The sequence below is a fragment of the Stegastes partitus genome, unplaced genomic scaffold (genome assembly GCF_000690725.1).
Source record: "Stegastes partitus isolate 25-593 unplaced genomic scaffold, Stegastes_partitus-1.0.2 Scaffold331, whole genome shotgun sequence".
NCBI classification, from domain to species: domain Eukaryota; kingdom Metazoa; phylum Chordata; class Actinopteri; family Pomacentridae; genus Stegastes; species Stegastes partitus.
In genome coordinates this window covers 393,263-414,723 of record NW_007578062.1, presented here as the reverse complement: position 1 = coordinate 414,723, position 21,461 = coordinate 393,263, and the positions used below count along the sequence as shown (strand labels likewise).

The window sequence follows — 21,461 nt, the reverse complement described above, 5'->3', positions numbered from 1 at the left end:
AAAGGTTGGAGGTTTCAGAGCTGTCAGAGTGTGTTTGAACAGAGAGAAGAACGCCTATGTAGAATACATGCTGGTGTGTTTGGAAAAAAATATGAAATCAAAGCTGGTTTTACTATTTTAAGTCTCTATACAGGTATTTAATTGCATTGCTTTGTCTTTATTGTGTTCCAGCGCCCCAGTTTCTAAAGAGTCAAAAGAAGCAGATCAAAGCTGAACTCATGGATTGGAAGTTCCTCCAGGGTCTTCTCAGTGGAGTCAACAAGTACTCCACTGCCTTCGGACGGATCTGGCTGTCGGTGGTCTTCGTCTTCCGGGTGCTGGTCTTCGTGGTGGCTGCCGAGCGGGTCTGGAGCGACGACCAGGGGCACTTTGACTGCAACACTCGCCAACCCGGATGCACCAACATCTGCTATGACTACTTCTTCCCCATCTCCCACATACGTCTCTGGGCCCTTCAGCTCATCTTTGTCACTTGCCCTTCCTTCATGGTGGTGCTGCACGTGGCCTACCGAGAAGAACGGGAACGCAAGTACCAGGCCAAGCACGGAGAGAACACTCGGCTTTACGACAACCCGGGCCAGAAGCACGGCGGTCTGTGGTGGACGTATCTGATGAGCCTCTTCATCAAAACTGCCTTCGAGATCACTTTTCTCTACTTGCTCCACTACATCTACGACAGCTTCAAGCTGCCCAGGAAGGTCCAGTGTGATGTCAGTCCCTGTCCAAATCTGGTGGACTGCTACATATCCCGACCCACTGAGAAGACCATCTTCACCTACTTCATGGTGGGGGCGTCTGTCGTGTGTGTGGTGCTCAACATTTGTGAGATTTTCTATCTGATTGCTTTACGGATGGTGAATCTCAGGCACAGAGGCAGCGTCCACACCTCGTCTAGAAAGATCTACCCTGATACGGACTTTGATGGCAAGTCCTCTCTGAAAGAATAGGTAGAGATCCACTATAGGGAACCAAGAGGTGTCTTATGCTTTTAATTGTTCAACTACGGGGCAATCATTTTTTATTATTATGTTTTTTACAATTAAAGGACATGTTCACCTTTTTCTTTCAAGTCTATCTTTATATTCACATCTTCATGCACAGTGAAAGAGTTGGCCACTAACTGTTCAACTCGAGATCTCTGCCTAACATGATTCAAATAAGATGAATATAAATAAATTATGCACCTGCTGATTTGTCGATGTTAGAGAGCTTTAGCCTCGCATTAGCTCAGGGCTGATACAGATTCTGAGTCTTACTAATGAAAGAGATCGATAATCAATATATGGAGCTGATGTACATTTTCAGTAAAAATTAAAATCTTGGTGTCAAGACTGAGAGCTTAAACTACAGAGACAGAACTTTGTTGAAACACCTTTGTTTATTTATTGCTCATATAAGTTTAATTAAAAGAACTCTCCGATATTTATCCTTTGTTGTTATTTAGGCTGCTACCTGTGCCGTGCAACCAATCAAACAGCGCTGTGAGAGGCGTCAGAATTTCCATCTGTAATTGGAAATAACAATGCTGATCATCAGAAAAATGCTAGCTATTGGATCCAGTAAGTGGTCGCGCCAATAATTAGTCAATTCCTCCTGTAAAGTAATTTTATTACACAGAGGAAACACTGCAGATGTTGTCCCCCCATCTTATATTTCAGGTAGCGATCCCTTATGACTTAAATGAGCCTGTGAGTACTTTTTTAAAGTCTGTCTTGAAAAAAGGTGAACGTATCCTTTAAGGGTATTGAAATTTGCAAATTAATTATAATATAAATGTTCTTTAGACTATGATGGCGTTGTAATAATTTTTTTTTTTATGTATTACAAACATTTTTGTAACAAGACAGTTCGATAATGTGTTAAGTGATCATTAAACGAAGAAGTCAGCAACTCTTCACACTTTTGTGACCACTGTCAGGCTAACAACAAGCTACACTGACTCATTATTCCTTTTTGTATAAAAATAATAAAGTTTCCATCTTGGTGCAATAAAATCAGAGAAAATGAACACTCATGAGTAAGATCTGCCACGTCTCCTTTGTCAATAGCGTCATTTCTCCACATGGTGGCCCTAAAGGCATAATCTTGTGAAGGGTAAAGCCCTCAGAGAACACATGTTCCCAGGGTTCTACTGTTTTCCTATTGTTTATTATGTTAGCTGCTTACTGAGCTGGACTGCTGTAAGTTTCTACAGCATCTTTTAACTGCTGCTTTTAGATGTTTATTCCAACCTTAGACGTCATGTGTTTGCATTTTTAATGGCACCTGACTGTCAAACATGTCGTCTGCTTTATTTTTATCCATCCATGCTATATCTGCTTCATCCTGTGGAGGCCTACGGGGGGGAGAAGACTTCTCCAGCTGACATAGAGTCCATCACAGGGCCAACACAGACAGACACACACAACCATGCACTCGCTCACCTACAGGGAATTATATTTAGAAACACTAATCAACCCATTGTCTTTGAATTGTGGGCAGCTGTATTTATTTTTATAAGTATACTATTTTTGATGCAAAATATTTTATTGTTTGAAAATAATAGTAAATGTTGGCAGTTTTGCAATGGGATCTTCACATCTGTCATCAGGCATTGAGCCAGGTGAGGTCCTTAAGCACAACCCATTTAGCCAACCTTCATTATAATAATAATTATTATTATCATTATTTATTTTAAAGACAATTATGCATGCAGTCTTTTGATTGTAGTGTCGTCTACACTCATGTACAGACATTTCCCTGCTTCACTTCGACCACACCAAAACACGGGGAGGTGCCAACAGGTGCGTCAAAGTTGCCTAATTTATTCACAGACAACTAACAAACAACTTTAGTTTCAAAATAAAAGCATGCGCGTGTAAGCAAAGAAGAAATACACAAGGAGTGTTTGAGGAAATTTGGAACATTTTTAGCATTCATTTAACACAGATTATCACTTAAACATAATCTAAATTTTGGTGCAAATTATTTATTTGTTTAAGCAATTACAGCCTCAACCCAGTTTTTGCTGATATTTTTAACATTCATCTTCACATGCACTAGTTAGCGCAAATTTAGCTTCTGGGCTCAAAGTCACTCTGATCATCTGACATTTAAATAATCTAGAATAGTATAAACAGGCAGGGAGACGTCCTCGGGTAAAGTTTTATTTTGAAATTTTGTCAAAGTGCCACATTCAGTGCGTCTGGCTGCGTGACACTAACAGGACAGTCTGATTAGTTGGAAGAGAAAAGAGGACACGCTGACCAGCTCCACACACAGACCTGTCAGCTGAAGCGAATGGTCACCTGACAGAGATGGCCGATACAGGTAATAAATACACCTGTTGGGGGGGTTGGCATTAAACGCAGCCAGTGTTGGTTTCATACCTTCACTTGTTTGTTTGGGTGCGGTGGTGGTGGTGGTGTGGCACAGCTGCACGAGGATGGGAGCTTTGAAATCGCATTATCATGTGAATGATTTTTTATTGTATTTTTTTTGTATTTTGACCTCAGAACTTCAAAAATGATTTAAACCAGGCTGAACGAGTGCTGCTGAATAATTTAAAATCCTCTGATCTGTTTTGAACTGGCATCCCACCTGGTGTCTGGTCGTTTCTGGCTCAACAGCTCTGTGAAATGTAAATTGTCACCTCTGCATGTGGGAGGTCTGAGGTCATGCAGGAACGTGAAAATGAGCATTCTCCAAATACTGGGCTGTGGAGCTGTCTCTGCCATGTTGGGGATGTGAGCAGAGGCCGGGTGGAAATGGAGACTTGTGCCATTTGTAACTGGGTTCAGTGTGAAAATTGACAAAAAATAATAAAATGTAATGAAAATAATGAGTTGTGGTTCAATAGAAATATATTATAAAAAAGCATAAAATAATATTTTGTAATTTGGAAATCCCTGCAATCAAGTGTTTTCTGTAACTATCCGGTATTTTGCTGTTGGCCCACTGCTCATCAGCAAAGTGCTCTAATTTCTACGGGACCGTTTTTTTTTTTTTTTTCTAATTATTTTTTTCAACCACAATTAAAAGCAGTGTCATGTTTCACTAAATTATAATTTAGGAAATTTTTATTTATTATTACTTTTTTCAGTTTCTAGTTATTTGAGTGACTATTGTGAATTTTTGCCTTTTCTTTAATGGAAGGGTATGAATACATTTGAGGACGACTGTATGTGCAAGGTAGCCTGATAAATTCCATCAAGTAATTCATTAAGAGACGTACGGTCTTGTTGTCAAGTTTTGCACTTTTTAAATCGCGTTCACAATTATTTTACTTTATATAACTTGACTTTATGATGAACACTTTCCCTGGAGCATCAGATATTTTTTTTGTAGTGTCACACACTTGTTGTCAGTTTGCGCAGCCCGAACTGCAACTATGTATGTGCTCAGCAGCTAATTATTAACACAGGAGACATCTCTGCTGTAGTTTGGACCCGACTCCTGTGTTTGTGATCAATACACCCGGAGCATCACGGATGAAGTAACGTGACATGAAATCGCTGCAGCTCTCTCTGTGTTTTGGAATTTAACCGGCCTCTCCTCCCTCAATCCTCAGGATTGTGCTGCAGCAGCCTGGAGGAGCCCAAAGCCCTGATGAAGATGGGTCTGAGCGTGGTCCTCGTGGGTCACGTTAACTTCTTACTGGGAGCGCTGGTGCACGGCGTGGTGCTCAGGCACATCAACCTCCACAAGCAGGCCCGGGCCATGGAGTACGCCATCTCCAACGTGGTGGCTCTCACCTCTGGCCTGGTGGTGAGTGCACAGGATGATTTCACTCTGATCCTGTTCTACACGATCACGAGAGAACTATAACTATGGACTCTAAGGGAGTTTTGCAATTTGCCTCACACAGTTTTTTCTCCAGAAGTATTTTCGGTTGATGACTCGCTGCACAAACACTGCTGCTGTTATGACACCGTGACCAGAAGAAGCACCCTTTTGAATGACCTGTTTTTCTGCATTAAAACAAATAAATAGTCACGCGATGTGCTTAAGATAACTTTTCATTTCTAATCCGCACCTCCAATCTTTCATCGACTAAGGCCAAGTTTGCTAATTCTCAACTATACTTAGCTTTTGTTGACGGGATTAGCCTTTAGGGGGAGGATATATTTAGTGCAGTTAAAAACAATGCAGGGGTTTGTGACGTATTAGTTAAAATAGATTGTGTTTGAAGATCTGACCGTAATTTAAGTAGATTTGTAGTCAAGAAAATCTCGGTCAACTGACTCCATACTTACTTTTTAACCAACGATGGGTCGCAGAGGGAAAATAATCTGCGTTTTATCTCCAGATTAACTAAATCTTCTGAAGTGCACTCTACCTGCTAGCCCTACTAAACTAATTAAATTCTAAATTAGCAGAAAAAAGCTAGTACTTGCAGCATGTTAAATCATTAGGACCTGGATATTTTATATTGAAGTGATCAGACTCAAACCAAAATGTACAAAATTCAGATAACTCCATCATCTGGTGATTGAAACACAAGAACTGTTGAGGAATATACCACAGACAAGTTAGTGTACTGATGATCTGCTGTGTCGGTTGTTAAGCTGTGATATACAAACTGCTTGTTTGCAAAGTTTGACTTTTTGCCGTCGGTTTTTAACAAAAGCTGCACTGAAGAGTTTGGTTAGTTTGGAGCTGACTGCCGGTAAATATTTAGCACATGTGAAGTAAGTTAGACGCAGCAGTCTCCATTAGGTTGGGCAGGTTCAAAGTTATGAACGCAATTTTTTCCTCCTTTCGCCAAACACAACAGATTTTCTCCTAATAAAAGTAACACCAGTGATGGACTCACTAAAGAGAATTTATTCGATGTTGGCCAAACAATTGTCCTCTCAACTTGGACACTACAGCCAAAATTTATTCCTAAATGCCTTTAATTCCCAGTGGTTCACTTCCTACTGTTGAGCTTCTACTTCTTAAAACATATTACACCAGATAGATTCTTCAGTTTTGTACCACAAAACACCCTGAAAGTTGCTACGAGGTGGTATTTTTCTGAAGATGGCAAACAGCCCGTGAGCGTCTGACACGATGTGAGAGGTGTCAGACGCTCATGGGCTGTATCCTGCAAAACAGTCCCATTGGATCCGTCTGTTCTTTCGGGGTTACTTGTAAAATCACTGTTCCTAAACAACAAAAACACATTTATAATAAATAATAATAATTGATCAGATTGATATAGCGCTTTTCTAGACACTCAAAGACGCTTTACACTGTCAATTATTCATTCACACACATTCATTCTGGTGGTGGTAGCTACGATTGTAGCCACAGCTGCCCTGGGGCAGACTGACAGAGATGTGGCTGCCATTCTGCCCCTCCGACCACCACCTCAAATAATCCATTCATACGCATTTACACCAGGCAAGCTGGGTGAAGTGTCTTGCCTAAGGACACAACGACCATGAAACAGGCTACAGGACGGAATCGAACCGCCGACCTTCCCATCATTGACCGACTCGCTCTAACACCTGAGCCCTGATTTAAACTGATAATTCCAATTGGTGACAAAAGTTAGAGGGCCAGTCTGTGATGGTTTTCTTTAAGGGCCTCTCAAAAACAACTTCGAAAACACACAGACGTGCATAACGTCACGTTTGAAATGCTTGTGGTGATAACACAGCTGTAGTGTTGAAGGAAGCTGTTGTGTTGTTGCTGCCTCAACTGTCCTGAGACTGGATGAGGAAAAAAAAGGATGTGAAATCAAACTATATTATGTTTTGTGGTAGTTTTTGCATTTTTTCTTTCCCTGTTTAGTCATATACAGTTGAAACCAGAGGTTTACATACACTGTAAGACACAAAACCTCTTTTTCCTCACTGTCTGACATTCAGTGTGGCTAAACTTTTCCTGTTTTAGGTCAGTTAGGATTACCAAAATTATTTCCATTTGCTAAACACCAGAATAACGAGAGAGAGAATTTTTTTATTACTTTCTTCAAAGTCAGAAGTTTACATACATCTCCTTAGTATTTGGCAGCATTGCCTTTAAACTGTGTGACTTGGGCTAATCATTTTGGGTTTCCTTCCACAAGCTTCTCACAATAGTCTGGTTGATGGCTGGACGTTACATATACGTGCATATAGTTGTTTAAACAGATGAACGTGGAGCCTTCAGGCATCTAGAAATTGCACCCAAGGATGAACCAGACTTGTGGAGGTCCACAATTCTCTTCCTGATATCTTGACTGATTTCTTTAGATTTCCCATGTTGTCACAAAAGGAAGCAGCGTGTTTGAGGTGTGCCTCCAGTTAACTCAAATGTTGTCAATTAACTTATTGAAGCTTCCAAAGCCATGACATCATCATCATCATCTGGGCTTTCCCAAATAGTTTGAAGGCACAGTAATCTTAGTGTATGCAAACTTCTGACTTTGAAGAAAGTAGTTTTTAAGAAAAAAATCTCTTTAAAATTCATCTCTGTCATTATTCTGGCATTTAGCAAAGATAAATAATTTTGCTAACTCACCTAAAACAGGAAAAGTTTAGTCTGATTTAATGTGTATGTAAACTTCTGGTTTTAACTGTAGCTGCTACAAATGGAACAATATGAATGTATTTCTAAATCCCGTCTGTCTTCTCTCTGCAGGGCATCGTTGTTGGTGTTCTGGCTATTGTTCTGTCTAAAAACAAGAAGAGTAGAGGCCTGGTTAGTATCCCTTCTGTTTTTTTTTACTTTGATTTCAAACATCCAGGCAAGAATGTAGAGTGCATTCTTCCCCCCTGATGTCTTCACTTTGTCTAACTGTACTCTTCCAAATCAGTATTTTCATAGCAGGCTGCTGCTTTCAGTCCGTCTACCTGCTCGCTGCTCGCTTCCCTTTTTCGCTTTGATATTTTACTCGCTCTTTATTCTCACATATGAAAGCCAGCATGTTGCCTCAGGTGTCCGAATCTGGCCCTGCAGAGCTGGAATAGTCTGTGTTTATTCAGTCAGCTGTCGGGCTGCTCAGACGGGACCGACGAGGCAGCTTCTCTGAACAGAATGAGTAAGCGTGATAAACCCCTCCCCGCTTCCTTTGTTGGCGAGAGCCACCTTAAAGCAGGCAGGGCAGAACTAACAGGGAGCAGTCTGATCACCAACTGCCTCCTTATCTTATTCAGTCATGCAGTCGTCTCATGGCATGAATGAAAACGTGTCGACACATGCCTCCGTCATACGAGCTGCTTGTAATCTCTCAGATGTGTTATTTTGTTATCAAGCGTCGATTTAACACCTCAGTCGTCATCGCAAAGTGAAGAGAGAGTCTCACCTTTTGTAAATTTGTTAAAGGAGAGGTTTCCCTACCCCAGTCTATTATTTCTGAACATACATTGCTGATAGTTTCGTCTCGGGAGTCCGGCTGAGGCTTGCATCATTCTTTACTTTTCCAAAACAGTTCAGCGAGTCCACCTCCCATCACTTCCTAAACTGTCTGTCAAACCCGTCCATGAAGAGGGGTCACAAAATTTTGTTCAAGTAATTCTCTGACACAGCTGGGCTCCGTCATTTTGCAAACGGGAGTGTTAATGCATTTGTTGGAGATTGTTTTCAGCGGTGGAGCAGCACAGTCTGTGTGGGACTGAGCCAAAGTAAATGTTAGTGTGTTGTACAGTGTTTATGTTTGTTGGCCTAATTGTTAGCATAGTTTTAACACAGTCCCGACTGCCTTGTTTCTGCTGTGACCGGATCGGAATTTTCTTCTTAAAGCGTGACCATAAATGGCCATCATTTATTATTATTATTATTATTAAATCACTTTATTGCAGAGGAGAACTTGCTGTTCATTCTGATTCACGCCTGCATTAAAAACACAACAGTAGAAACTTAACGCAACAAAATCATTACTCAGATATCGATCTTTTATTTTATTTTTCAATACTTTATTACTTGTTTTTGACTTGATCCTCCTCAGCCTTGGAGGATCCCCAGATTTCCGGAGAGATGTTCAGCCAGTTTTCAGAGCCTATTTTTTCAGCTGCTCTTTGCTTTGAGGTGGCCACGTTCACACCAAACATGCCGGATCCCATCTGAGCCGAACATATTTATCTTGGTATCGTCTGACCAAAGAATGTGCTCCCAATATTCATGAGGCTTTTTTTCATTGTTTGTTTTAGTGAAGTTTTATCTTGCAGTTAAGTGCCAAAGAGCAAGAAAGGGTTTTTTTTTTTCTTCTTTGATATTATGTAATGTTCTTCACAGAGTTTAAGCTGCCACAGAAACTTCCACTGATAACCCTCGTGCCAAGTCTAAGGCTCTCGCCGTCTGTGTCGGAGCGACTCTGTGCAAACAGAACATTGTCCCCGGTGTCGTTTTAGGAGGATGCTGTTCTGATTAGCGGTACCATGGCTCATTAAATACCTCCTGATAACTGCTTCAACTATGTTTTCCTGCTAATTCCTTCCCCTGGCAACTCTTTTTACAGCCATGATAAAGACACACAGTCTGTGGTTGAAAAGTTCAGATTATTTTACAACCATGGGCATGCAATTAATGTTTATTTTAAATCGCACATGAACTCACGTTTATTCAGGGGTACATTTGTTGCACTGAGTTTCTACTTTGGAGCCTGTGTTTTCAGTCTAAACTTTCTGAAGTATTTGTTCTTGATTGTTCATAAGATGACATCAATATTTCTTCTTGAACATATTTACAGATCTTTTTTCCCCCCTGTGTTTAAATCTGATCCTTTTGTGTTGTAGCTGCTGCCTTAGCGCTACTGTATTTGCGCTCTTTGTATAGGCCTTGTCCACAGCACACATTTTGAGTTGTCATGGCACAAAAAAACAGGATGATGGATAATGATGGAACAGTTCCATTAGGAGTCCCAGAAAGCCGTGACAGTGAGTCAGCAGGTAGAAGCAGAATCCAGCCGTCATTAATACACCTGAGCTTTTCTCGCTGTGACATGTCAAAATATATGCTGTGAAAAAAAAAGCTCTATTGATGTTGTTTACTCTTTGTCTGCCTTTTATCTATTTGCTGCTGCAGACGCCCCAGTTTCCCAACTGGGAGCATTAAAGCTTCATCAGTCATCAAGATTTTCTTTCCTGATTATTTTGTGTTTTTTTTTTCCTTCCCCAGACGTGGTCTCTCTTCACAGTCAGTCTGGTCGCCGCTCTCATGGCGGCGGCGTCGGCCGTCGGGCTCTTCGTGTCCGTGGTCAGGGCCATCATTCACGGTGGGCGGAGCCTCCTGACTCACTGCCGCTTCCCCGACGCCATCGGCTACTCCAGCGTCACCAACGAGTGTCCTTTTGACCCCACGCGAATCTACGTGAGTGTATCAGTGTGTGAGACAGATGCTGAGATCAAGGCTTGAACTGTGACCTTTCGCGCAGCTGCCGGCTCTTTGAACAGATGACCATCGCCAAAGCGACATGAACACAGCAGAGCAGGGAGGCTGTACATGATGGTGTGTACAAAGGGTGTGGGAGAAGGAAGCTGGATTGTCCGTCTTTGCTGCCACTCAGTCAGTCACACTGTGCAGCTGACGGGCTGGTGGCAGAATCGCTGACCTGACCCTGTCGACCCACTTCAGGCTGCGTCCTGTTCCAGTGTGCTGCAGATGGACTGTCAGGCCCGCTCAGCCTCAGTGCCGCATCCACACATCAACACCGCTTTGGCATTTTAACACGGCTTGCAGTTGACAATTTGTCAGTTGCGTGACCTTTTGTCGTGGTCTGGCTTTATTTATGACACAATGGGTTAATGGCAGAGCCGCTGCGTACAGTGAGGACTTTAATTTGAACAGATTTCGCCCATTAATAGCACAAACACAGCAGCAGACAGACGTACAATCAGCCATTGTGTTTATATTCTTTCAATCACGTCTGTGACACAGTGCACCAGTGGGAGGGCTTGACTCATCTCATTATTGAAAAGGAGACTACCATCATACAGTCCTGTTTACAATTCAATCTGTCATTCGCAGTGGTGCAGAGTGGTAATTACAGGGTGCCACTCTCTACCACAGTGTGAAGCCTTGTTTCTGTGGCAGGTATTGCACACAAACAGATATGTTCGTATTTTAAAATCCCTTTCCAGTCAGTGATTTAACCTCTAAAAGCTTATCTCTGTGTATCACAGTTACTAACGGTACATGAAAATATGATAAAAAATGGCTGAAATGTAACTCTGGACCGTTGCTTCATTAAGAATCTTTGGATTTATGAAGTTGCATGTATTCAACTTTGATAATTATATAACCCTGGAAATCTAAATTTAGTTTTAAGGTTGAAATGCTAAAACATGGTGTTGACTCTTGACTTTTCCTGCACATAAAAAAAAAAAACATCATATAGGCTATTACCATTTAAAATAAAATAAAATAAAAAAATCCCAAGTTGTTTTTCTCTTGCTTTTTGCCAATATTCTGTGTTACACATTGTGTACCGATGGCCGACACAGTGCCGCTCCTGAAGGCATCCTGTTCTTCTCACAGGACTCAATCTGCTGCTATCGTGCTGTTTTCGCTGTGCAGACGTCGTGTTGTTTCCCTTCGCAGATGCTTATAAAGCTTTTCTGCTACTTGTCTTCACTAATTTGTCAGAGAAAACACAGTCGCAATTCCTGTAGCCACGATAGTCCTGATGTGTACGACACGTTTGTCAGGAAGCACGCTGCTAACTCTTTAGCTATGAGGGTTTACATTCATAGTCCTACAGCTCTGCCATAAGCCCTGAACATACAAATTCTTCGCTTCAATGTAATTTCAAAATTGCACATTTTCCACTGTATAAAAAAATGGAGCTAAAAATGACACTTCTGTTGACCTCAGGCTAGTTTAGCCTTAGTAGATTAGAATAGAATGTAACTGTTAGAAATTAATGTAATGTAATGAATGTAACTGCTAGAAACTTGTCATGCTATCTTTAGCCCATGTTCAATGATAAACTGCAGCATCCTAAAGTAGTAACTAGTTAAAGTAAAGTAACTCGCTGGCCACTAAGTTTTGTTTTTTTGCAACTTGGGACTTGGCTTGATTTAACTTGGTGTCTATCAATAATGTTAGATAAAATCTCCCTGAGTTGAGAGACAAACAGACTAATTGTCTGCTTGTTTTGTTCATAATTTGTCTTCTAGCATTAAGAAACATCTTATGGATTTGTTCACAAGGTAAAAACTGACAGGTTTTCACCAGAAGGTGTCTTTAAACAAATCCCCAGATCATCCAAATTTATTTGGAAGAAGAAAAGAAAAGAGAACAACAACATTTAAAGGCAAACTGTTCCTGGAACGAGGGATTACTAGAGTCCTCTTGAGTGTGCTTTATTCCTGTGTTACCTACAAATGAAGTTTGTGATAAACTAGATTTAAACTGGGTTCCAACTCAGAGGTAACTAACTTTGTCGCAGCCTACTGAGACTGCCGAGCCATGCTGTTCAGTAAGCACCGTATATTAGCTGGGGACTTCCAATATGGCTGCCGGAGGGCGCATTACATCACCTGAAAGTGTGTTTTGACTTCTGGTTCTAATACTTGCAGTTGCTTAGAGGCAGTAATGATGGTTACGCAAGGTTTATTTTCTGTGCTTCCTGCATATTTCATAATGATTTCCAAAGAAAGCTCCAAACTTCAAGATGTAAACTTTTCATTCTCTTTGTAGTCTGCAAGTCAGCATGCCTAACAAAAGACAGCTCTTTTACTTTGAATCCCCCCCCGTACACTTTTACTTTGATACGTTCTGCTCTGCATATTTTATTCACAAAGCTGACTCTCCTGTGCAAACTGAAACTCCCGGACTTGCTGGTGTTGTTTTGCAGTTAGTCGCCCGAGAACAGAATCTGTACCACATCATTACCTGTACTGTATGGTCTCTGAATGTACTCTTTGAATGGTCCAGCTGGTGTTTTCCACTAACTCCCCTCCTCCTCTCCCCTCCCCTAGAGTACCACCCTGATCCTTTGGGCTCCTCTGATCGTGACTTGTGTCATCCAGCTGGTTTTTTCCGCCCGTTGCTTTGCTGTCTGCGTTTCCTTCCTGGGTCTGCCTTGCTGCCCCACCAGGAAGAAACCCAGAGACTACGGCAGAGCGGTGAGACTTTGATGCAAAACACACATCTAAAAACAGAATCCTTGATGACGAGATGGTGCGTAGGACAGTGGTAATAAATTAGATCAATAAACTTTCACAATTTCTGTTTGGATAGATCAATGTGGTGAGGCCGATGGAGGAAGTTGCTCGCTATACTGAGCCTCCAAGAAGCTACAATGAACCTGCAACACGCCATCCTGAGCGTCCAAGACACTACAATGAAAATCCAAGACGGACCGCTGCACCTCCAAGAAGGACCACTGCACCTCCAAGACAGCAGCACCGACCTCCTCCTCCTCCACAGCAGCATGTTCCCCGCCAGCACCAGAGTCTTCCTCCGTCGGAGAGGCGGCCTCTTCACCAACCGTATAGAGAAAGGTCAGACAGAGAAAGGGCAGAAACAAGGTCTGGCAGCCAGCAAAGGGCACCGGAGCAACACCAGCTGCTGCAGAGGGGTGCACTGGAAAGGTCCAGCTTCTGGATTTAGCCATACTTGACATGTTAGACCTTCTCGAAGAATGAAACACAGCGCTTACAGGTTCTATGCTGTAGTTTTAGCCACAGTGCTTGGAGTTAAACATGCTCACTACCCTCGATTCCTGTCAGTACTTCACAGCCACGACCTCAGAGACTGAAGATGTTTTATTTAGTTGACCTGATGTATGGGTGTTCTCAGGCTCAGACTGTTTGCACGGTGTGCAGGATCCCAGCGATGTGAGTTTGTCTGTTCTTGTCTACTTATGAGAGACAAAATATTCGTATCAGGAGAGAAATACGAGCTCAGGTGAGCGCTAGAGGGAGAACATGGTGACAGTCCTCAATGGAATAGTTTGACATTATGGGAAATAACTTTTTTGTAAAGAGTTGGAGATTGATACCACTCGAATGTCTGATGTACGGAGCTGCAGTTAAACCATGGCTAACTTTGCTTTGAATTAAGACTTGATGTAGGGGGGAAATTGGCGCCCACCTCTCCTCAGAGCGAAACAAAAAACACCGAACAAGAACTCCTGTTTATTATGAAAGTGTGAAGATTACAAGGTGTGGTTTTTCACAGGGGTTATTGGTGCTTTAACATCTGCAAAATTAAAAAGAACAAGATAAACATCGCTTATTCTGACTTGGGAGTCACAAACTGTATTTCCATAACATTTTTATGTACACTTGCATTAGATAAATCACAATTGTGCAAAAAGGTTTTGGTGAAATTAGTCTGCTTAGTTACAGCGAACCGCCACGTTTCTGTGACATGAAGAACTTAGCAAGTCAGAAGCTGAAGTTTCCTGTGACTTCTGGACTTGTGTGAATTTTCTTAGCCAGGAACCCTTTTTTTTCAAATTCCAACACCACATGAATGCGCTACCGTTTCATGACGCTTTAGCTCCAGTGCTACCTCGTCACATTGCTTACGTTGGCTAATTCTGTCATGTTACAGACTTGCAGCAGTTTGTGAAACCAGTTATGAACGAACCTCCTATCACTGTAATAATTTGTTTTAAATAACGTGATGTGAACACACGCTTGAGAATTCAGCCTTTGTATGAAGTTAGCTTAGCATTAAATTTGAAATGGAGAAAAGGCTAATCTGACTTAACACGTGTGTCGGTGCCACTAATTAACACTATTTTTCATGTTTTTTTTAAATTTCTTTTCAGTGTTTACACAAACAGAAATAGCCATTCTTGCCATTTCTTCTGCTTATGCTAGCTTGGCTAAGCTAATTGCCTCCTGAGTCTAAGCTTTAAGCTGAAAAACGAGCGTGCTAAGGGGACTTTTTGCCCAAAACCAGTGTATTTCCCACAATGTTGAACTATTTCTTTTAAGGTTTGAATTCACACATATAGAAAGGGCGGGTAGCGTAATAATTATCCATACAAGTGAAGCGTTTACAGCACGCCGAGTGTGTGTGGGTGTGCCTTCTGCTTTCTACCTGTTTTTGCCAAGAATTGAGCCTCTGGTATGTGCTGCCTGTCTGAATCCAATGTGTGTGTCTGTTTTATCCGCCGTTAGGTCAAGAGAAACTAGTAGTGGAAGTTTTTGTATTTATTGCCAAAGTAAATAAAGTTTTTATTCTCAGTAATGCTACTGTCTTGTGTGTTTTTGTGTGTGAGCTCTAAAGTTTTTGATATGTGGTAATGGCAGCAGCTAGTGGCCCGACAGGTACGACTGGTTACGCTCACAGGTAGACTTCCTGACAGGTTGGTACAGTCGTGGCAGGTGTACGACCTGCAGCTGCCACAAATAAACGTCTGTTAATGCATTTCTAAATGAGCAGAAATGAGGACACAGTCCACAGCTTTGAAACACATAGGTATATTTTGATTTCAGGTTCAACAGAACAAACATGACATCCTCTTATGAGGTTTTCATGCAACAAAAAGAAAAAAAAACTGGAAGAAAAGAAGGAAAGGAAAAGGGAGGTTAGGAAGGAAAGAAAAAAAAGAAAGAACAGGGCTTATTTATCCAACACAAGGTACCAGTTCATCAGAGGCAGTGAGAATAGAAAAGGTTTAAACTGTAGTAGATCAGGGAGTAGCAACTGTTGTTCCTTATCCTACCAGCAGAAGGCAGTGACACTAAAGGATCCCCAAAAGCAGAGGTGCGGCTGGTAAGGAAGCTCCTGTGCAAATGTTTGGTACAAGTTAACTTTCCATCAGTCTTAATGTCACGTGGATGCAGCTGCAGCAGCACAGCTCTCAGACTCTCGGCGTCGCTTCAATTCGCCCTCATTGCACACAGTAGCTCAGTGTGTGAGGTAGTGAAATATTACTGACGCTTTAAATTAGGCTTTTTGTTTCAATCTGATGTTGCTCGAGTGGAGTTTCTTGACCAGGTTAAAAAAAAAAATTGAATAAATACAAAATTCTTATCCCATTTAAAGAGTCCTGCAGTAAAACCTTCCTGTTCAACATGAAAAGGAACTTTTTTTTTTTTCCCCCTGTCCAATGTTTACCCACTTCACAGACTGAACTTTAAGGTGTGTTTCATTTAAAAAACAGAAGGTGGCATTAATGATCTAACGATGGGGCATTTTTAAGGTGTGATATGTGAGAGTGCTGCTGGCTGTGCTGCAACCAGTGGCTCTGTTTACATACGCACACAATATTCATCTTTGCATGTTTCATTCAGCCAAGGCCATATTTTAAAACCACAAAAGCCTCATATTTATTCTGATATAACTGACAAATTTATGCATTTTCAAAAATATTTGACCTTCCAATTACAAATGAGAAGACAACAAAGGAAGAACCTTAAAGGCGCCGATGTAAATGCAGCCACTGGTATCTGCCAAAGTGCGACAATGTGTTTGTAAACCCTAAGACTCCAAATCAGAGCAAGTATTTGAACTTGGCCTCATCCCGTGAAACAAGTCCCTTCATCTAACTGCTCTGCAAGCAGACTAATCCAGGAGGTCAGAAAAAGCATTCAGCTAGAGAGTGATGAACTAGCCCTTAGTGAATTCTCTGTCTTGTCAGAGGAAAAAAAGAGAGCGGGGGCGGGAGGGCAGGGGTTGTCCCAAAGCAAGACAAATATTCAATCATTTTTCTGCCTGATCCGGTGCGGAGGAGGCTGCGGAGCTACAAAAAGATACCACTGTGCGTAAACTGTTTTTTTTTTTTTTGTGGATTTTTTTTTCCATCGGATCATGCAGTATAGTGACAGGTTACGACTATCTTAAGTTTACTGCTCGTTGTTAAAGAGCTTTAAAATACTTACAAATTAAGAAACAACACAACATGGTAATACTGTAAAAGTTAGCCTCAAGCATACGGTGTATATTCACATGCACGCGCACGCATTCGAACCAAATTGCACAGCCGTACTTTATAAACACATGGCGGCTCAAACGATATGTGCTACTGGTGCCGTTGATCAAATGCATCATGGGATCCCACCAAAACTTCACTATTATTCTTCGCTTTCACGTCAAATCCCAAAGAGATCAGCCTTAAACTCGCGTGTTCTCTCTCTCTCTGTCACTGTAAACTGGAATATCTTAAACAACATATCAAAGTAAAAGAACAACAATAAGAATAAAAATGAATAAATAAAATAACATGAAGGAGGAAAAACAGTCTGTACAAATGAAAAAAAAAAAAAAGCATTTAAAATTTTAAAAATCATTAGATGTTGATAAAAACTGAATGGGATCTTAGGCCTTCTTTTTCTCAGCGAAAGATCATATAGCAGTAAAATCCCAAGCACCCCACCCCCCCATCCCAACCTCCACCTCCGTTCGAATCAGACCAGGAAGCTACGCTACATAATACTGCCTTCCAATGCCAGAGAGCGTGCGCCATACATCAAGACAAATGTACTTCATCTTATGATATACACAGACGTACAGTATATACATGATATACACGTGTGTCGGAGGAGAAACCGAGCGATCCCCACGCTTGCGAAAAAAAACAAACAAACAAAAAAAAAACATCCACACTTCCACTCCCTGGAAATCTGACGTTCCAGAGAGAGAGAGAGATATTCAGGAACATTAATGGGCGCCTCTCTCGATCGATCGTTAAACGTATGCATGTCCCTCCGTCTTCCCAAATATAAAATGATAGCGATGACTTTTTCTCATCCTCCTCCTCCATCCTTGCACACAACAACAAAAATAAAAGAAAAGATGATATGAGAGACAAGAACCATCATGCATTGATTTGAGTGACTGTTTCAATAGCAACAGAGAGAGGGTGAGGAGCAAAAAAAAATATATAAAGGGGTCGCGGCACGGGCAGGGTTCAGAACTGGGAGGCCGAGCTGGGGTCGCACTGGAGTAGCCGGACGATGGAGGGGTCGCTTTTGGCACCTTTGATGAACTCCTCCAGGGACAGTTTGCCTGCAAGACAGATGGGAGGGAGAGAAAAAAAAAGAAGAAAGATATCAGTTTGTGGGCATATGGCAGACGTGTTACACACAGACTATGATGAGGCTTATTTGAATAAGTCAGCGTGGTATCAGAATTGCTAAGGAAGGAATCTGAGAGCACAATCAGATTTTGTGCTGACCTGAATTGAATCTGTTATTTATCCTGGTGTGAAACATCGTGACAGAGATTTTTAATATGGGGTTTGCTGGTTGGGGTGGGCGTCCATTTGCTCTCAGAAAAGCTTAAAGTTGTGGTCGACTAGTCAAAAATAATAAGTTAAATGACATCCTTTCTCATCCCTAAACAATTTCCATTGACCTTGATGGGATGTGTCAAGATGTGAAGGAAAGATGCAAAAGTAACTAACAAAGTAATGTAATGGTAAATGTTGGTGACTACAACCTTCCAAAGATGGCGTAATAAAAGTGCATTTGATATGGATTGCCCCGTACTTTCTTACCACGTTATTTCATACAAGCGTCACTTTATCACCAAGAGAAATTTGAATAAAAAAGGAGTGTAGGCTCCCAGTCAAAAAAGTCAAACAGAACAGCTGTCACATTGAGAACGGCTGCTTCTACTCACTTTCCTGTCCACTCACATTTACCAACATGAATCCCCATTAGTATGATTGTGTAACTAGAACTGTTGACTTCATGCAAGATGGGTGTTTTGTGCTTAAATCTACTGCTGTTAAATTAAAAACATAATCTAGCTAAAAATGTCTTACATCCAGTTTTCTTGAAAGACAGGCTTCTGTGTTGATTCTGATCTGATTCTAAGCCTGTGCAAACTCAAGAACTCAAGAACTGCCACACAACTCAGTCAACACCTTGAAATATTGACTTGCTTCGGATGTTGCCGCTGCAAGGAATAGTGTCGGTATGATCTCATTTCTTTTAGGAAAGCCTCCAGCGTATCCTAAACTAAAGGAGACGAGAAAGGAAACATAGAAGCACCTTTCCTGAGCATTTATTGAATTTCTTTTTATTTAATTGAATTTAATTGAATTTCCCTTCTCGGATAAATAAAGTATTTTTCATTTCATTTTCATTCATTTCATTTCATTTCATTTTAGAGGATATGTCCAGCTCCTATTACAATCATTTCAATCAGTTAGGAACCACCCAAAGCAAAACAGACTGTTCGTTTTGGTGTTGTGGATTTACAAGATAATGACTTGATTGCACTGCAACCTCATATTCTCCCACTTCTCTAAGGTGTTCTACTGGATCCAGACTATACAGACTGTACAACAAAGGTGAATGAGCCAATGAAAAAGTGGCTAAAGCATGCATTGCTTCTTCCAGCCAGCAGGGGTGACTCCTCTGGTTACAAACAGAAGTCAGATTGTGTGACATCGATGAGAAAAATGACTGTAATTCTCACTTCATCTGTTATCGCAGCAAACATTTCCTAAATTCGTTTACAGTTTCAATTCCTACTTTCATTTTTAAATACAGCGTAATGTTCATTTAGTAAATTATGGTTCTGTTTAGAGCGAAATAGCCAATAAAGCAGGGAATGCTTTAGGGCGGGGCTACCTTGTGATTGACAGGTCACTGTGTGTGGTGTCACCAGGTTCTCCAGTCAGATCCGCTGCTCACTCACAGTTTCAGAAAGCTAACATGGCGTTGGCCAAATGCCAAAGACTCCAAGAGTTGACAAGCCAATGGGTAACATTATGGCGGCTATGCTCATATTTTATATGCTCGGTTCAAATCTGGTGACTGGAGAGGCCTTCGACGTCCACTGAGCTCACTGTTATGTTCATGAAACCAGCTTACTTTCGCTTGCTTGTATTGCTTGTGTTGCTTGTATAATGCTGCTGGACATGGCCATTAGAAGATGGTATACTGTGACCATAATGGGATGTACAGAGTCAGCATCCGTACTCAGACAGGCTCTGGCATTAAAAACCATAACTGTTCAGTATTAAGAGGTCCAAAGTGTTCCAAGAACACACTCCTCACACCATTACATCAGCAGCAACAGCCTGCAATGCTGAAACAAGGTAGATTGGGTCTGTGGATGTATGTTGGTGATACTAAACTCTTTGCTTACCACCTACTTGATGATACATATGATTATGGGCACAACTCTGCAATTTGTTGTGTAATTAATTAAAAAAAAAACATCCTATTTCAAAGAAAAAGAGACAGAATGTTGCAAGAAAATGTGTTTTTCCCCTTTGGTTTGGTATTAATAGAAGATGCATGTTGGGTTGTTTGATGTTTGATTAACAGCAGGATCTTGTAATCCCATAATGAATGCTCGGCAAGAAAGTGAAATAAAACATATGCTGTTTGAAATTCATTGTAATTTTTTCCCGTCACATTCATGTGTCCCCTCCCCCCGCCCTCTCCTCAGCATCCATCCCTCCATGTTGTTGCCATTTCCTCCTCTCACCATCATTATTGAGGTCCATTTGTCTGAAGATCTTATCCGTCCTCTTCTCCGGCGTGGATTCATCCTCTGGCATCTTCATCACAGATGACACCATCTTGTAGATGGCCTGAGAGACAGAGCGAGAGAAAGAAGCAGAGAGACAACGTGGGTGGTTGGGTGGGCGGTGGCAGGAGAACAGAAAGATAAGTGAATTCAAGCCAGCAGGGACCCATTAAGGAGACTCAGCAGGAGAGAACGAAAACACAACCGAACTGAAAAATAAAGGCTCCGCAGCTTTCAAGATGCTGATAAACACCCTTTCTAAAAGTCCACATGATTCACTGACATTTGTTACTCCTGATGCTAAGAGCTGCTCTCTGGGCTGTTTTGCCACAAATACCCACACAGGGTCTGGACGCCTATAGAATCAAGCCATCATACTACAGTGACATGTACCAGGAGGGTTGAGGTGGGGGGAGGAGGAAATGGAGGGCTTACGAGCAGAGCTTACAGTATTGATCTGATACGTCTTTATCTGTTGACCGATACGAGCGCCTCGCGTCCCCTGATAGCATTAAATTAACCTCTGCAAGTGAGCACGGAGAAGCTCCAAGTATCAGCTGGCCTCATGCACGGATCTAAAATCAGCTTATGTGCCCATTAAATCTCCTCCACTGGGAGTGCAGGGTGTAAAACTGACGGTAGATCAGTGTCACAGCAGCACCCTCGGAGAAGAAGCTACAATAGCTTGCAGGAAATAAGCCTCCTGTGCTTTTCTGTAAGACATACCAGCTCTAACATTTTATATCTTGGACTAAACTGCAATTTATATTTTCTTCCCCCCCAAAAAAACAACAACAAAGGAAATAAAGCATGCAAACAATCAACAAATATTCCCTTTAATTTAGCTCACACTGACAAATATAAGCACAGAAGTTCCATCTATGTCTTCTTTAGTGTGTGACAGACCTTCAGGTTCATGGTTGGGTCTTTTTAACTTGTCCCCAACAATCACCTCATTGTCAACAGGTGTTCCAGACAGGTATCCGTCAGGGGAGGTGTCCTCACATGTGCCTCACAGAAAACCCTCATCAGCGCTGGATTATACCAGAGATACCGGCTGTCTTGTGTTCAGAAAAGAAGAAAAAGTTTGTGCCACTATCAGCTATCCGTCCTTTAGCTTG

The 21,461-nt window shown here is 41.5% G+C and overlaps 3 protein-coding genes across 3 annotated transcripts in view; 2 read left to right on the top strand and 1 right to left on the bottom strand.

The window, feature by feature from the left end:
- Positions 1–218: 218 nt before the first annotated feature.
- LOC103358787 (gap junction beta-3 protein-like) lies at positions 219–947 on the top strand. Its single transcript, XM_008283893.1, has one exon. It carries the CDS (start codon positions 219–221, stop codon positions 945–947), a length of 729 nt encoding a protein of 242 aa, XP_008282115.1.
- Positions 948–3,232: 2,285 nt separating this feature from the next.
- On the top strand, positions 3,233–15,096 carry tmem54b (transmembrane protein 54b). The gene is made up of 6 exons (XM_008283885.1): positions 3,233–3,309; positions 4,550–4,746; positions 7,591–7,650; positions 10,066–10,257; positions 12,870–13,016; positions 13,132–15,096. Exons 1-6 carry the CDS (start codon positions 3,297–3,299, stop codon positions 13,501–13,503), a joined length of 981 nt encoding a protein of 326 aa, XP_008282107.1. The 5' UTR covers positions 3,233–3,296; the 3' UTR covers positions 13,504–15,096.
- Positions 15,097–17,761: 2,665 nt separating this feature from the next.
- hpca (hippocalcin) overlaps positions 17,762–21,461 on the bottom strand; it is an 11,215-nt gene continuing 7,515 nt past the window's right edge. Inside the window, exons 3-4 of the mRNA XM_008283884.1 lie at positions 20,299–20,404; positions 17,762–17,859 (exon numbers count right to left, since the gene is read on the bottom strand). Coding sequence (XP_008282106.1) covers positions 17,762–17,859; positions 20,299–20,404 — 204 coding nt within the window. The remainder of the gene's footprint in view (positions 17,860–20,298; positions 20,405–21,461) is intronic.